General features: G+C 40.2%; 3 protein-coding genes and 1 long non-coding RNA gene across 4 annotated transcripts; 2 read left to right on the top strand and 2 right to left on the bottom strand.

Annotated features, from left to right (window-relative positions):
- The first annotated feature begins 239 nt into the window (after positions 1-239).
- Positions 240-3,823, top strand: LOC126616023 (receptor-like protein kinase THESEUS 1). The gene has a single exon (XM_050283972.1). The coding sequence runs from the start codon at positions 1,052-1,054 to the stop codon at positions 3,566-3,568; it is 2,517 nt and encodes an 838-aa protein (XP_050139929.1). The 5' UTR covers positions 240-1,051; the 3' UTR covers positions 3,569-3,823.
- A 6,131-nt stretch (positions 3,824-9,954) lies between these two features.
- On the bottom strand, positions 9,955-11,600 carry LOC126614593 (uncharacterized). Its single transcript, XM_050282241.1, has 2 exons — positions 11,129-11,600; positions 9,955-11,007 (listed from the first exon to the last, which is right to left on the bottom strand). Exons 1-2 carry the CDS (start codon positions 11,598-11,600, stop codon positions 10,217-10,219), a joined length of 1,263 nt encoding a protein of 420 aa, XP_050138198.1. The 3' UTR covers positions 9,955-10,216.
- LOC126614594 (uncharacterized) lies at positions 10,542-11,854 on the top strand. The gene is made up of 2 exons (XR_007620451.1): positions 10,542-10,684; positions 10,775-11,854. It is a non-coding gene; the product is annotated as an uncharacterized LOC126614594 (long non-coding RNA).
- A 3,366-nt stretch (positions 11,855-15,220) lies between these two features.
- Positions 15,221-16,496, bottom strand: LOC126616185 (uncharacterized). The gene is made up of 2 exons (XM_050284193.1): positions 16,223-16,496; positions 15,221-16,135 (listed from the first exon to the last, which is right to left on the bottom strand). The coding sequence occupies exons 1-2, from the start codon at positions 16,452-16,454 to the stop codon at positions 15,345-15,347; spliced, it is 1,023 nt and encodes a 340-aa protein (XP_050140150.1). The 5' UTR covers positions 16,455-16,496; the 3' UTR covers positions 15,221-15,344.
- Positions 16,497-17,025: the final 529 nt, after the last annotated feature.

Genomic DNA, 17,025 nt, shown 5'->3' with positions numbered 1-17,025 from the left:
GGGTAAAGAATCTAAAATAAGCCTTTCATATTTCATATCTGACGACTACCAATATCTCCACCAAACAGTCCAGTGAAATTCTATGAACACCACACACCCCCTCGCCATCTCTTCAATTCAAAGCCGCGTAAATGGGGTCCCAGAACCCGTTGGTTCCAGCACATCAACCATTCTGTTCAAATCTTATGGAGTATTACGTTAATCAAAAACAAAAACAGAAAATAGGTGTCTAATCCCTTCCATATTTACGAACCCTACAAAATCCAAAAGCAAAAACAAAAAATTATAATAGTAACAATACCAAGCCTCTCACCCTCAGTTACAGAGCTTTCATGGCTTTTTCTGTTATATTATATTCCAACTTTCCAAAGATTTGAGCATCCAAATCAAACCAAAATATCTATTAAATCAACTGGTTTCATGGGAGGGACATAAATATTTGAATTTGTAAGTTTCCAAGTTTCCAACTTTCCAACTCTCCATGTCCAATTCTTTTTCTTCTTTGTGGGGTCCTCTTTATGTTTGAGCTCCGCATATGACAGCCTAAATCAACAGCCTGGAAAGGGTTGTTAATGGTTACAACCGCACTAAAAAGGCTGAAGCTTGATGGGTTTTCATGGTGGGATTCACGTAGTCTCTGTGTCAACTGGGTTTTCTCTTGGCGCTGGCCCAATTCACTCTGCTGCGGATTTTTCCCATTTTTCACTTCCATTGAGGTAAAAGCTCAAATCTGTGTGTATTTTTGTGTTGGAGAAGTTGGTGGTGCAAGTGGTACTTTCCTCTGCATACGAGCAATGTTTATGTTTTTGCCTTGTTTGATAATGCTGGGATTTTACTACTTGGTTTTCAATTGGGTTTTTGTGTACTGAGTTGGATGGATCTGGGGTAGTTGAAATTTTTGGATTTTGGGTTTTGATTCATTGGAGAATTGGGGTTTTGAGTTTTGACATTTGGGACTGTAAGTACCTATTTTTGGTGAACTGGGTTTTGTTGAGTTGATTGATTTGGTCTCATTTGCCGTTGAAGATCTGGTTTTTCAGACACGGTGAAGATGAAACTTGTAACTTGGGTAGCTTTGTTTCTTGCTGTTGTTGTGTTCATGAGCTATAGATCATCCGCTTCATTCACTCCTGTCGATAACTACTTAATTGCCTGCGGTTCTCCGAAAAATGTCACATTCCAAGGTCGAACCTTTGTTCCCGATACACAACAATCTTCCCTTGTACTAAAAAGTGCAAATTCTTTAGTTGCCAGCCCCAATGCTAATGCCCCTTCTCCAATTTACCAATCTGCTCGAGTTTTCCAGGCAACAGCTTCTTACAAATTCAAAGTCCAGCAAGAAGGCCGGCATTGGGTCCGCCTTTATTTTTTCCCTCTTACAAGCCCTGGCCAAAAATTGGATTCTGCTCAAATGACTGTAGTTACTGAAAATTTTGTACTCTTGAACAACTTCACTTTCAAGAACTTTAACGGTTCTTATCTGTTCAAGGAGTATTCAATTAATGTAACTTCGGATACTTTGACTCTTAATTTCATTCCTTCAAACAATTCAGTTGCTTTTGTTAATGCAATTGAAGTTGTTTCTATCCCGGATGCGCTGCTCCCTGACCAGGCATATGCTGTGAATCCATCTGCTCCTTTTAGCGGACTTTCTAAGCTTGCCCTTCAAACAGTTTACCGGTTAAACATGGGGGGCCCTTTGCTCACATCTCAAAATGATACCCTTGGAAGAACTTGGGAGAATGACGTGAAGTACCTCCATGTGGACAGTTCTGCAGTGAATGTATCGGTGAACCTTGCAAGCATAAAATATCCGCCGACTGTCACACCTGAAATTGCCCCAAATTGGGTCTATGCCACAGCTGAAGCCATGGGAAATGCAAACGTGCCCAATGTGAACTTCAACATAACTTGGGTCTTTACAGTAGATCCAAATTTTATGTATCTTGTTCGGGTACACTTTTGTGATATTGTCAGCAAGGCTCTGAATAATCTCGTTTTCAATGTTTTCATAAATTCTGACAATGTGCTTGGGAGTCTTGATCTCTCTTCGATTACTGGTGACTTGGGCGTGCCATATTACAAAGACTTTGTTTCCAACTCCACAGAAGATGCAGGTACTTTGACTATCAGTGTTGGTCCAGATTCATCAGCTGATATTACCAATGCAATTCTGAATGGGTTGGAGATTATGAAGATCAGCAATGAGTTGGGGAGCTTGGACGGGTCTTTATCCGTGGGGAATCTTCTTCCTAGTCCATCCTCAAAGAAGAATAATATAGGAATCATAGTTGGCTCTGTTGTGGGATCTGTTGCTGTTGTGGCAATTATTGGTTTCCTTTATTGCTGCTTGGCATCCCGCAAGCCGAAGACAACTAACCAAGCAACATGGCTGCCCTTGCCCTTGTACGGCAATTCTCAGACCATGACAAAAATGTCAACAACTTCACAAAAGAGTGGAACAGCTAGCTGCATTTCATTAGCTTCCTCCAATCTTGGCAAAATCTTCATGTTCCAGGAAATCCTGGATGCAACCAATAAGTTCGATGAGAAGGCACTTCTTGGGGTTGGTGGTTTTGGCAGGGTTTACAAGGGAACACTTGAAGATGGGACTAAAGTAGCTGTCAAAAGGGGAAATCCCAGATCTGAACAAGGTCTTGCTGAATTCCGAACTGAGATTGAAATGTTATCCAAGCTTCGCCACCGCCACCTTGTGTCTCTTATTGGCTACTGTGATGAAAGGTCAGAAATGATTCTTGTCTACGAATACATGGCCAATGGACCCCTCAGGAGCCATTTGTATGGAACAGACCTGCCAACGCTCTCATGGAAGCTACGCCTTGAAATTTGCATTGGGGCTGCAAGAGGGCTCCATTATCTCCACACTGGTGCAGCTCAAAGCATAATTCACCGAGATGTGAAGACAACCAACATTCTCTTGGATGAGAACTTTGTAGCCAAAGTTGCTGATTTTGGCCTCTCAAAAGCAGGTCCAGCTCTAGATCAGACCCATGTCAGTACAGCTGTTAAGGGTAGTTTTGGTTACCTTGATCCTGAATACTTCCGAAGGCAACAGCTCACGGAGAAATCTGATGTGTATTCGTTCGGGGTAGTTCTAATGGAAGTTCTGTGCACAAGACCAGCTTTAAATCCTGTTCTTCCAAGGGAGCAGGTCAACATAGCAGAGTGGGCGATGACATGGCAGAAGAAGGGCATGCTAGACCAAATCATGGACCCTAATCTGGCGGGGAAGGTAAATCCAGCTTCTCTTAAGAAGTTCGGGGAGACAGCTGAGAAGTGCCTTGCTGAGTATGGTGTTGACAGGCCATCAATGGGAGATGTCTTGTGGAATCTTGAATATGCTCTTCAGCTCGAGGAGACATCATCTGCACTCATGGAACCTGACGATAACAGCACAAACCACATACCTGGTATCCAATTAACCCAAGGAGAGCCATTTGATAACAGTGTGAGCATGGTTGACGGGGGACACTCCGGCACAGATGACACAGAAAATGCTGCCACAAGTGCTGTGTTTTCTCAGCTTGTTAATCCTCGCGGAAGATGAGGTGACAGATCCTTTGCCTATCTGAATCTTGTTCCTTAATTTCCCCTTAAAAGATATCGGTCATCCTGGCCGCAGTGAGGGAAAAAGTTCTTTCGTAGTTCATTATTCTAGTTTACTACCTCAATATTTCTATCACGATTTATTTGTAATATAGTTATGGTGGATGCCAATCAGAATCCATCAGAAATTGCAGGTGAGGTGCCAAAGGATTTTGTTGTTGTCTTGATATATAAATGCATCTGGGTTTTCAGAGCTTCCCATGCTTCTAAATTATAATTGATGTCATTGTATTCGCATATATTCTCATTGTTCATAAGAAAAATAAAATAAGAAGAGTTTGTGACATCTGTAGCCTATTTCTCACTCGTAAGCAATGTTTCAAAAGGCTTGCCTCAGGGCACACCTAGGCACCCTATGAGGCTGGGCTTGAGGGTTGCCTCCTTTGTTTTGAGGGAGTGGGCGTAAGGCTTCGCCGGAGCTGCCTAGGCAGCGGAAGGCGTCGTCAGAAGGCACGCCTCAGGGCTTTTTTGTTTTTAACTCCCAAACCTAAATTTTAGGTAGGGTTTTAATTGTCTCATACCTCTTCCTTGCACTATCGTCCTTTTTTTTTTGATTTTTTTTTATATAATGAACGTGTGCTATTTGCGTGTATTGTTATATGTGTGGGCTTCTTATGCTTTTCATCCTCTATTTTATATATATATATATATATATATATAATATAATATAATATATGTCTATATATGTGTGTATATATATTTATAATATATGTGTGCTCAAGGTGATTATTGGTTAATAAACTTGTTTTAATATAATATGTGTACGTTCAGTGTATATATTAAAAAATTTAGGTCCCGTGAGGCTTCGCCTCATGCCTCACGCCTAGGCCGGGCTATCCCTCGTCCGCCTTGCCCACGCCTCACACTTTTAATACACTATAAGTTACAACCCTCGTAAATATTTCCTTTCCCTCGATTAGTCTTTATGATATTCTGTTACTTATTTCCACATTATTCCTGGAGAAAACACTGAACCCATCCTGAAAGATTATCGATGAAATGGCCACAAAACGATATGGATGGAATACTCACATAAAACTGTTGGGAAATCTGGTTAAATTCTTCTATGTAATGGACAAGGATTTTTTGTTGGGTTTGCTGATCAGATCTAAAAAGGGGAAGAAAACAATTAAAATAATCTTGTTTTAGGTCTTGAGAGGCAGGACCTTGTTTATATAGTGGTATAGAAAATGAAATTTTATGTTTGGAAACAAATGTTAAATGCCACTGGCTATATCAGCTTATAGTTGAGTTGTGCCTGAGTTCATTCCTTGACATTTTTGAACGTCTCTTTGCTCGAGACCTCTAGCTAGTTGTGCATTAATTGTCCACGAGTAGAATACCTTCTAAACCGTTCAGGTGCATTTTCGGATTTTCCCTTAAGATTTGAGTTCTTGGAATAGAGAATTAGAGATCTGCAAGAGCAGCCTTGGGTCGCAAGTTAGCGATACCTCATTAGGAACTATGAACGCTATTCATCTGCATTGCTGCATCTGAATTAGCATACATGATATGAGATTGCGAGTGAGTTTTGTTAGAAAAGAATAACTTTTCATTTCAATTAATAAAATTACATGATAGTTGTATATATACAACTCATTTACACATGTCACCATCAGCCACTCCAACTAACTAATTACACATTTAAACTGATTAACAAATATTGAATTACATCTCTAAGTATTAACTAACAATTTCATTTACATAAGTATCCTTAATATCCCCCCTCAAACTGAGCTGAGGAGTTCGAAGGGAGAGTTTGTTGCGGAGAGAATGAAACCGATCCTTAGCAAGGACCTTAGTACAAATATTTGCAATCTGTTGTTGGGTGCAAATATAGTGGACAGAAACTTCGTGAGCTAAAACCTTTTCACGAATGTAATGGTAATCAAGCTCAACATGCTTGGTACGAGCATGGAACAAAGGATTTTTGGCCAGAGAAAGAGCAGAGACATTATCACACCACAGTTGTGGAACAGAAGGTGATTGGTAAGCAATATCCACTAGAAGTTTGCAAATCCAAGTGAGTTCGGCAGCAGTATTGGCAAGAGACCGATACTCAGCCTCAGTGGATGAGCGAGCAACAGTAGGTTGCTTTTTAGCGCTCCAGCTAATAAGAGAAGAGCCAAGAAAAATGCAGAAACCACCAGTAGACTTTCGGTCAAGAGGACAACCGACCCAATCGGCATCAGAGAATGCAGTAATGGATGGAGAAGAGGAACATTTGGGAAACCATAATCCCAAAACAAGAGAGCCTTTAAGATACCTGAAGATCCGTTTAACAGCTTGAAAATGGGAATGGCGGGGACTATGCATATATTGGCAGACCAAATTCACAGTAAATGAGAGATCAGGCCGAGTCCAAGTTAAGTATTGAAGTGCTCCAACAAGAGATCTGTATTGAGCAGCACTGTCCAGTAAAGGGGAGGAATGATCAAGCTTTGATGTACTCAGATGAGTAGCACAAGGTTTGGCCCCATCCATTTGAGCTTTCTTAAGCAAATCCAAAATATATTTGGTTTGGGATATGTAAATACCCTTGGAGGACCGTTTCACCTCAATACCAAGAAAATAGTGAAGGGGACCGAGATCCTTGATAGGAAACATAGAGCTAAGCCGAGTAATGACTTGTTGACAAACAGAAGGAGATGGTCCAGTGACAGTAATGTCATCAACATAGACTAAGATGAACACCATAGGATCAGTCTTGACAAACAATGAGTGATCGGATTGAGAACCAATAAATCCCAAAGAGAGAAGTGCACCATGAAGTTTTTCATACCAAGCTCGATGAGCTTGTTTGAGACCATATAGAGACTTGCGGAGATGGCAAATGTGATTGGGATGAATAGAGTCTTCAAAACCGGGTGGCTGTTGCATAAACACTTGTTCAGAGAGAGTACCATGCAAGAATGCATTGCTGACATCAAGCTGATTGAGAAACTAATCATATTGAGCTGCCAAAGTGAGGAGAATCCGAATTGTGACCGGTTTAGCAACCGGACTAAAGGTCTCTGTATAATCCAAGCCTGCTTGCTGGTGGAATCCTTTGGCAACTAGACGTGCCTTGTACCTGTCAATAGTACTATCGGGTTTCCTTTTTATTCGGAAAACCCACTTGCAGCCTACGACATTGGTGGAGTGAGAGGGAGGAACCAAAGTCTAGGTTCCAGTTTGCTGCAGTGCAAGAAACTCATCCTGCATAGCTTTAATCCAGTGTGGATATTTAGAGGCCTGAAGATATGTAGTAGGAACAAAGTCATGAGAAAGATGAGAGGGTAGATGATGTTTTGTTGCAGTTAAGGCCTTAGGCTTGTATATGCCAGATTTAGCTCGGGTCTACATAGGATGGATATTGGTGGGGAGATGGGAATGAGAAGTTGTATGGGAAAGTGGAGGTGATGGAGAGGCACTGATGGAAGGTAATGAGATTGGAGAGACAGTAGTAGGGGGAGAAACCTGAGAATGCTCTGGAGAAGAAGTACCGGGGGTGATTAAGGGTTGAGAAAAGGTTAAGTGAGATATAATAGAAGGAGTATGAGTAACATTGGATGGTGGGGATGGAGGTGCAGAGACTGGCATGTGAAAGGGAAAACTGGACTCATCGAAGATGACATGTCGGGACACATAGATCCTTTTAGAAGTAGGATCAAGACATTTGAACCCCTTGTGATTGAGACTGTAACCCAGAAAAATGCAGTGTTTGCTTTTAGGATCCAACTTTGATGGAGAATAAGGCTGCAACCAAGGAAAGCTACTGCAACAAAATATTTTCAATGTGTGATAAGATGGAGATCTGTTGAATAATAATTCCCATGGAGAAGCTTTGGATGTAGTCGGCATTCTATTGATCAAATAAACTGCAGTAGCAAAAGCATGATCCCAATAGATATGAGGAACATGAGAAACTGTTAATAATGTCCTCGCTGTCTCCACTATATGCCGATGTTTACGCTCAGAGCAACCATTTTGCTCCGGAGTGTGAGGACAACTGAGTTGATGGTGAATGCCATGGTCAACAAGAAATTGAGAAAACTGAGAACTCAAATATTCACCACCAGAATCAGACCGCAGAGTTTGAATTTTGGTGCACAACATATTTTCAACATGAGCCTTAAACTTCACAAAAGTACTAAAAACATCAGATTTGTAATGCAAAGGGAAGAACCAACAATATTTGGTAAAATCATCCACAAAAATGACATAATACTTGTGATGATGAACAGAAGATACAGATGTCGGCCCCCAAACATCAGTGTGAAGTAATTCTAAAGGTTTACTAGTCCGACTCAGTACCGAAACAAAAGGTAGTTTAGAACTCTTGCTTAATGCACAACCATTACAGAATGTAGGATGATTATTACCAGAAACAGAAATACAAGACTCATAGGTCAACTTATTTATGATCTTAGGAGAGGGGTGACCGAAGCGTTGCTGCCAAACATCCCTGGATGCATTGGCTGAAGCAACAAAGGCAAGATGAGAAGCATTCACCAAGGCAGAGTTGAGAGGTTGGAACTGATAGAAACCATGTTGCACTGGTCCTTTAAAAAGCATATTCCCCGAAGAAATATCCTTCACAGTGAAGTGAAAGGGATGAAGATGCATAGAACACCAATTATCAAGGAGAAATTGATTTGCAGAAAGCAAATTGTGTTTTAAGTCAGGGACATGTAACACATTACGAAGCTGAAAATTGTAATGAGAAGTAGGTAATTGAGAGGATCCAGAGTGAAGAATTGGCAAACCTTTGCCATCGCCAATATAAACTTGCTCAGGGCCTGTGTAAGGTTCTGGATTTTGAAGATGATTAGCCGAATTTGTCATATGAGATGTAGCGCCAGAGTCCACAATCCAAGTTGGAGAAGAAGTGTTTGTACTGGCAACCATAGCAGAGGGAGAATGATGACCAGAAAATTGGGGATTCATGCGGTAAGGACAAGCAAATGCTTCATGACCAAATTGTTGACAAATTTGACAAGGAATCTTCTTGCCAGATGAGTAGAAATTTGAGCGACCACCGCGATTAAACTTTGGATAGCCTTGGCGATTGAAATTTGGGCGAAAATTGTTAGATCTAAAATTGCCACGACCTTGAAAGTTTCGAGAAGTGGAGTGTGCACCTCGAGTTGAAGAATTGATGCAATCGGGGCCACGGCCTTGAGAATTGAAGTCTTGAGCCACCAGAAGAGCTTGAGAATGAGGCGTGGGAAGAAGGCCAACAGAGGAATTAAAGGCCTGAAATGGCGAAGACGAAGATGTGTTCTTCCGATTCGTTAATTGAATCTCCTTACTGAGAAGAAGGCCATGAAGTTCATCAATTGTCGTGGAACCAAGGCGAAACTGAATTGCATCAACAAATGAGTCATATTCAGGTGGAAGTCCATGAAGAATGACAGAGATTATCTCGGAATCTTCAATCGGAGCGCCGACACTGGCAAGAGCATTAGCAATTTCTTCAATTTGTTGAAGAAATCGTGTAGCAGAAGAATCGCCCTTAGTTAGAGTTCGAAGACGAGATCGGAGTTCATGAATGTGCGATTGAGAAGCAGTCGCAAGCCGGGATTCCAATTTCGCCCATAGTTCTCTGGAAGAATTGACTCCAACCGTGTAGGGAATCAGAGAATCAGAAAGTGTAGAGTTGAACCAGATGAGAATGTTTTGATCATTCTCATACCAGGTAACATATGCTGGATTCAGAGTGCGAGATCCAGCGGCATCAGTGAGAAATTGAGGCGGTGGAGGAATCGAGCCATCTACAATGCCCGCAAGGTTGTACCGACGAAAAATGGGAGCGAATAAGGCACTCCAGGTCAAGTAATTCGTCGTGGTCAGCTTGATCGGAACCAGAGATCCAATGTTCTGAATCGTGATGGAAGCAGCATGAGAGGCAAAAGAGAGATTAGAGCTGGAATCGACGATCGGAGGAGGAGGATCGTGAGAACCAGCGTTAGAGGAGGGAGAAGCTGAGGTCGCCATGGAAGATTGCAGGAGAAATTAGGGTTTCGGATGCAAGAAGCTTCAAGAAAATGGAAGCGTAGCAACGAAGAGTCGCAGAAAGCGTAGGGACGAAGGAAAGAGGATCAAGTCGTTAGACAGAGGCGAGTGATACCATGTTAGAAAAGAATAACTTTTCATTTCAATTAATAAAATTACATGATAGTTGTATATATACAACTCATTTACACATGTCACCATCAGCCACTCCAACTAACTAATTACACATTAAAACTGATTAACAAATATTGAATTACATCTCTAAGTATTAACTAACAATTTCATTTACATAAGTATCCTTAATAAGTTTCACTTTTTGAAGGTAGTTCGTTGTGATAAGCATGAAACTAAAATTTATTCGATAAACTGCACAATTTCATAATTACGCGAGTACAAAATTTAAATTAAACGGCTACATTTAGCCAGATTGTCTGAAGAAAGAAATTCTGGAAATTCAAAGTTCACACAAACGAAAAACAAAATTAACACTAAGAGGTGGATTATGTTCCAAACCTCTTGACCACACAACTTTAAATTATCATCTGAGAAGTTTAAAAGCTTCAGTTATTCCATGCGCTTGTGACAATATCAATTATTTCCTGCAAACTATTCCATTCCCACCGAAGGAATTACCAGTGCAGTCAAGCATTCCGTAATCCATCAGCCTTGAATCTGTCTGATCCAGCTTACCGGGTTGAGTGAAAACACAAGCAGCGCAATCTGCAGAGAAGAGTGATGTTGTTCTGTACTTGTCTTCACCTCCCACCACTGGCATAGCTACTCCTGGCTTTGCCGGGTTCTTGAAATCTGGCTGGTAAGTCCTTCCGAGCACTCCTTCAACGTTTGAGGATAAGTCATAGAATCTGAACTGTACTTCCAGGTGAGCAAAACAGTCATCTGACGGTATCTGATAATTGTGGATCCTATCATCTTCCTTTGTCACAGGAACCACATTTACTGAAATTTCAGCAACTTCCGGGAGAGTGACCAGAACCCTGTTCTTGCTCGATGTTCTCTTCACTATAATGTCATATTCCGGAGATTCCCACGCGGAGAGATGGTATTCTGGGATGACTAGCTCCTCTCCATTGTAAGTGAATTTCAAGTGGTCGATTTCATCATCCCATACTGATGCTTTGCTGGCCTCTAGGGAGAAGCTGTTAGAGTCAAAGAGGAGTCCAAGGGCCTGAATCCAAGTGTTGTCCCTGGTTCGGCCTTCAGGGCGCACACCAATGAAGCGGGAGTTGATTTGGAGGTTGGGATCAGAAACTAAGTTGAAGTACTCATTTTTCTTGCCATGGAAGTAAAAGACAACTCCGTCTCCACCAATGAAGCGAGGGTCCAGGCATGCTGATCCGGGGCCTTTGCAGTTGGGCTTGGGACCTGCGATTACCATCAACAATAAAAGAACATTGTCAGCAATGATTTTAAGTTACCTAGGTGCGTTCTAAATAAAAGAAAACAGAGTGAAAACATTGTAAACACATAACTATAGTAGCCTTACTTTTGCACTCAGCTTTGCATATAGGAGAGTCACAGTTGAGATAGCACATTTTAGCCATTTTGTCTGTCGGTGAAGTGGATGGACATTCCTTTGGGCAATGTACTTGCTTCCCAAAGCACGGACTTTTCTTGCCGGAGCAAACTTTAACATCTGGGGGATGGTTAGCATTTGGAGGATTTGGAGGTTGCTTAGCGTTTGGAGGATTTGGAGGTTGCTTAGCATTTGGAGGATTCAAATGTTGATTACCATGTGGAGGATTCAGAGGTTGATTACCGTCTAAAGGATTCAGAGGTTGCTTACCATTTGAAGCATTCAGAGGTTGCTTACTATTTGGAGGATTCAGAGGTTGATTTGCGTCTGAAGGTTTCAGAGGTTGGTTACGGTTTGGAGGTTGCATACTCTGCACCAGAACAGCAGCAGATACAAGGACTACCAGAAGGATCAAAACCCCTTTGCTACCTAAGAAAACCATGGCTTCTTTTCTTTCCCCTTCAATGCCTCAGCAATGAAAGGTTGATGCATATATAGCCCAAGAATTTCTTTGTTTATAATTACAGATGCTATCAAGTGGGAGTTTTGGTATATTATCCTGTCCAAGTATACATTAATTCGTTCTAAGTTTGGTGATTTAAACGTGATTCTCTTCAAATGCTTTGGATAAGTTTGGTTATATGATTGTGATTAAAGACATAGCTAATGACAATATGAGTTTTTGATTCTTTTTTCTTTTTCCTTTTGTTTTTCTGAACTGTTTTGAAGCTGATACAAGCATTGCTGTTGAAGTTTGGCTCAATGCAAGCCAAAGGGAATATTGCGCATGATCCAACATTCAAATTGCACACCAATACTTCACAGTTTCAATGATTCATTAATTTTTCATAGGCGTTTTATGATAAAACCTCACATATCATGTTTATGGTTAATTTGAGAACAATGTCGGTGCGTATAAGGCCCTGAGTTTTAAGAAATCGTGTGCAAAGATATAAAAGTGAACCTTACAACATATAAATACGAAGAAAAAAGACAAAGTTTTGTCAATCACTGGAAGACATGGTCATACATGAAAACATAATAATCAAACTTTATCAGTTAACAAATTTGAGGTTTATGATCTTTACATGTTAAAGTAGTTTAACATAACATTCAAAAACTTTGATGCTTTGCAAAGTAAATAATGAAAGGAAAAAAGCATACAATAATACGGCTGTGGTTCCAAAATAAGGGCCTAAATTGGTCAAATTAAAACAACTAAACCATTCAAACCTTATTATACTAAATTATCTTCCATTAGTGCCTAATATTCGACTGACAACAAAATAAGTTTTGAGAGGAAAAAAAACAACTATCAAGTTGCTGTTTTGTGCTAATATGCTTAGTCATATCATATATACATGCACCAAACGAATTTTCAGGGTTCTGTGTGGTAGCACCATTTGCATATCTTCAAGACCGGTCTTGGGTGCATGGTTTAAACTTAGTATTGAATACTTGTTGAATCCGTGATACAATAAGTTTTCTAGTGATTGAATGATCTAAGCTACGAATTAAAAAACAATGCTTGGCTCCTCAAGATTAATGAGGAGTTCCTCTTCAATTCACTTAGTGGCCGATTCGAATTTCGTGTTTATAATCTGAATCGTTCATATTATAAATCATTATGTAAAGACATCTCTACAAAAACATCAATTAAAACCAAGATTTTTTAGTCAATTAATTACAACAAATAAATAGACTATTTTTAATGAATAATTCCTGAAATAAATAGGTTGTGTGGTGTGGAGGACTAGAATGTTCTCATAACAATAACATGGTTTGGTTCACTCATGTGAAGTAATCCACCTATTTTGCACCCGATAAAATGGCTGTGCAAACTGCATTTCTGCGTACAACCATCAATGGAGATGGAGTCGTATATTCTTCAAACTTGCCTCATTGGCCAGTTGCTTTCTAGAATATAATTTGTTCCCGAAATCAAGCAAAACACATGCATTCAAATCTAGCCAATGTATTAAAAGGCAGAGGTGTAGGCGAGGCGTTCCATGGATAGCCCCACCTAGGCGTGAGGTGTGAGGGCGAAGCCTCATGAGATCTAAATAATTTAATATATATTGTGTATAGAATTATATATTAAGATTAGAATACTAAAAAACTTGAATTTTGAAACAAATTATGGTGGTTTGGAGAATTTTGAAACAAATTGAGCAAAGGGAATCGTGGAATTGGGGATGGGATTGCAAAGAGAAACGGGTATTGGTTGGTGAAATATACAAAGAAAATGGGATATTGGGTAACATAGAATTGGCAGAGAAGAAGGACTACAGTAATTATAAAAAATAATAAAAAAATTAAACTCGGCCAAAACGACGTCATTTTGAGCCAAGTCTTTATAAAAAATAAAAAACCCTTTCTTCTTCCTCACGTGGTTGTCTTCTTCGTGAAGACGCCGCTGCAACATAGTTATAGAGCATAGAGTTTTCTAGAAAATTTCAAATTTCAAGCAAGATTTTGGATCACAGGAATGCCCAGTCAACGCCTCAGGCACTCCCTGACAAAGCCTAGGTGAGTTTCCACCTAATCCAAGAAAACAGAGGCAAAATTGCCGAAGCCCCGCCTCCAAGGCCGCCTAGGTGCCCCGAGGCGCGTCTTTTAAAACACTGAATCTAGCATACTTTTTTGTACTTTATAAGTCAAAAGCCTAAGGTATTAGACCAGAAACTGACATGGCTAAACATTCATAGGGTGCTCACCATTTTTTGATATATGTTGAATCCAAAGGATTTACTGTTGGATAGATATTTTTGGTAGCTAATCCTCTTGATGGTACGGTAGTAGCATCTAAATGTGAAAATGTTGTGGCCGGAGTAGGATCGGTCAAATTGTCCGTAGGTACATAAACTGCTTGAATAGAAGTTATAGACCCCTCTTTGGTAGAAGTAATTCATTGTTGTAGAGTACCCATTTCAGTAATGAAGGTTGATAATCCACAGCGGAAGCCATTCTAGCCAAAGATGATTCAAACACAAAATCTTAGGTGCAAGAGTAAGCACGGTTAACCACTAACTACAAATCCGTTGCATATGTTGCTCACCGGCCGTTTCACTAGTGAACAATATTGTAGAGAGTTTTAAAGCTCTTTTTGAGTATGCAACATCACCTCTTCTGTGAGGTTGAGTGCTATTTTCTATTTCAACAAATTGGAACTCCAAGTTTACAAGTCATATGTGTGCTATGGGTTTCATGCTTCCACGTCTGATACAAGTTTGTTCATGAAGAAGGATGGGACAGATATTATTCTTCTAATTTTCTACTAGATGATCATACCATATTGACAGGATCAAATTTTGTAATAGTTCATAAGTTATTCAAGAGCTGTTTGGAGTGTTTGACTTAAAAGGACCTTGGAAAATACAAGGCTTTAGCTCACACTACAGCTGACATTGCTTGGATTAGGTATATGTTGAAGGATTTGGAGCTGTTCTTACCCAATCCTCCTATCATTCACTGTGATAACATGTCAGCCATTGTCTTGAGTGCCAATCCTGTGTTCCATTCTCGAATTAAGCGCCTAGACACTGCTATCACTTTGTCAAAAAGAGAGTCCAAGAAGGAGACTTGGAAGTCAGTTATATTCCCACTGAAGATCAATCAGCTGATGTGGCTTTATCTGTTAGTTAGGATATTAGCTAACAGTATTAGCTGATGTGGCAGTCTGTTAGAGTGGTTATAACTACTTTCTTAGAGTGTAAGAAAGCTCACTGAGCTATATAAACTGTGTAAGAGAACAGTGTAATTGAGTTGTTAGAAATATAACAAGCTTTCATAATCCTCTTTCTTCTTTTCATCTGAGTTCATCTTTCTTTTGAGTTTGATATTTCTGCAATTCTTCAGCTTACTGCACTAGTGTTATCAGGGTTTGGGTATAAAAGCGTGGTGGAATGTTACAATTCCAATATCTTGCGATGAAATTATTGTAATGCTACATTACGATGATGCTAATGCTAGTAGCAGGATTAAAAGGATAAAAGACACTTTCATCCAGCTTGGGCACAAGGTTTGTAAAGCGCATCGTCAAATGTTAGGAGTGCAAGAAGATTGGCATTACAGATATTATCAGCATTATGTGTATTAATTAACATATGAGTTGATACACAAGTTTAAATTATCATCTGAGAAGTTTAATATCTTCACTTATTCCTTGAGCTTATGATAATATCAATTACTTCCTGCAAACTATTCCATTCCCACTGAAGGAATTACCAGTGCAGTCAAGATTTCCGTAATCCATCACCCTTAAACTTGTTTGATCCATCTTCCCGGATTTAGTGAAAACACAAGCAGCGCAATCTGCGGAGACAAGTGATGTTGTTCTGTACTTGTTTTCCCCTCCCACAACTGGCATAGCTACTCCTGGCTTTGCCGGGTTCTTGAAATCTGGCTGGTAAGTCCTTCCAAGCACTCCCTCCACATTTGAGGATAAGCCATAGAATCTGAACTGTACTTCCAGATGTGCAAAACAGTCATCTGATGGTATCTGATAATTGTGGATCCTATCATCTTCCTTTGTCACAGGCACCACATTTACTGAAATTTCAGCAACTTCCGGGAGAGTGACCAGAACACTGTTCTTGCTCGATGTTCTCTCTACTCTAATGGCATTTTCTGGAGATTGCCACATGGAGAGCTGAGACTCTGGGATGATTAGCTCCTCTCCATTGTAAATAAATTTCAAGTGGTCGATTTGATTATCCCATGCCGATGCTTGGCTGGCCTCTAGGGAGAAGCTGTTAGAGTCAAAGAGGAGTCCAAGGGCCTGAATCCAAGTGTAGTCCCTGGTTCTGCCTTCAGGGCGAAGACCGATGAACCGGGCGTTGATTTGCAGGTTGGGGTCAGAAACTAAGCTGAAATACTCATTTTTCTTGCCGTGGAAGTAAAAGACAATGCCATCTCCACCGATGAAGCGAGGGTCCATGCATGCTGATCCGGGGCCTTCACAATTAGGCTTGCGACCTACGGTTACCAGAAACAACAAAGAAAAACCCTTGTCAGCAACAATTTTAACATAGGTATGTAAACACATTAAAGTAGTAGGCTTACCTTTGCACTCGGCTTTGCATATAGGTGAGTCACAGTTCAGATAACATATTTTAGCGGTTTTGTCTGTCGGTGAAGAGGATGGACATTCCTTCGGGCAGTATACCTGCTTGAGAAAGCACGGGCTTTTCTTGCTGTAGCAAACCTTAAGATCTGTCTTACATTGTACCAGAACAGCAGCGGATACTAGGATTACCAGAACGATCAAAACACGTTTGCTGCCTAAGGACTCCATTGCTTCTTTTCTTTCTCCTTCAACTCACCAATGAAATGTTGATATATATAGCCAGATTAACTTCTCCTTCTTGTCGATCTTCTTATATAATTACAGAATCTATCCAGTGGGAGTTTACTATTATCTTCTAGTAGTATACATTCTAAGTTTGGTGAGATGAACGTGGTTCCCTTCAATGCTTTGCGGAATTGTTAATCTTGGTCAATGATTTGGGGTTGGTGATTGTGAATTAGAGAAATAGCTATTGACATTACGAGTTTTTTATTATTTTTCCCTTTTGTTTTCGGATCTGGTTATATATGAATTTGTTGGTGAAGTTTGGCTCGATACAAGCTAAAAGAACGATTCAAAGAATCTCACGTTGAAAGAGTACATAAATAACTTAATTACAATTGAAAATTTGATAATTCATCAGGGTATGAGACCTAAGTTGGTACAATATCGATCTTGATTTCCATGTAGTAGTGGACTCTTGAGAACCCCGTCATGCAACAAGTTTGTTTAGTAAATCAATGTCAACTGGAAAAGGTCTTTCATGATAATGACACAGTTTGGTTTATAATGTACATAT

This window comes from Malus sylvestris, chromosome 3 (assembly GCF_916048215.2).
Source record: "Malus sylvestris chromosome 3, drMalSylv7.2, whole genome shotgun sequence".
NCBI classification, from domain to species: domain Eukaryota; kingdom Viridiplantae; phylum Streptophyta; class Magnoliopsida; order Rosales; family Rosaceae; genus Malus; species Malus sylvestris.
Note: the sequence above shows the minus strand (reverse complement) of the source record. Positions and strands in the feature narration are given on the sequence as shown.

Coding starts and splice junctions, on each gene's coding strand:
- LOC126616023 (XM_050283972.1), top strand. CDS start 1,052: ATGAAACTTGTAACTTGGGTAGCTTTGTTTCTTGCTGTTGTTGTGTTC.
- LOC126614593 (XM_050282241.1), bottom strand. CDS start 11,600: ATGGTTTTCTTAGGTAGCAAAGGGGTTTTGATCCTTCTGGTAGTCCTT. Junction 11,008..11,128: donor ATGCAAAGCTGAGTGCAAAA/GTAAGGCTACTA, acceptor TGGTAATCGCAG/GTCCCAAGCCCAACTGCAAA.
- LOC126616185 (XM_050284193.1), bottom strand. CDS start 16,454: ATGGAGTCCTTAGGCAGCAAACGTGTTTTGATCGTTCTGGTAATCCTA. Junction 16,136..16,222: donor ATGCAAAGCCGAGTGCAAAG/GTAAGCCTACTA, acceptor TGGTAACCGTAG/GTCGCAAGCCTAATTGTGAA.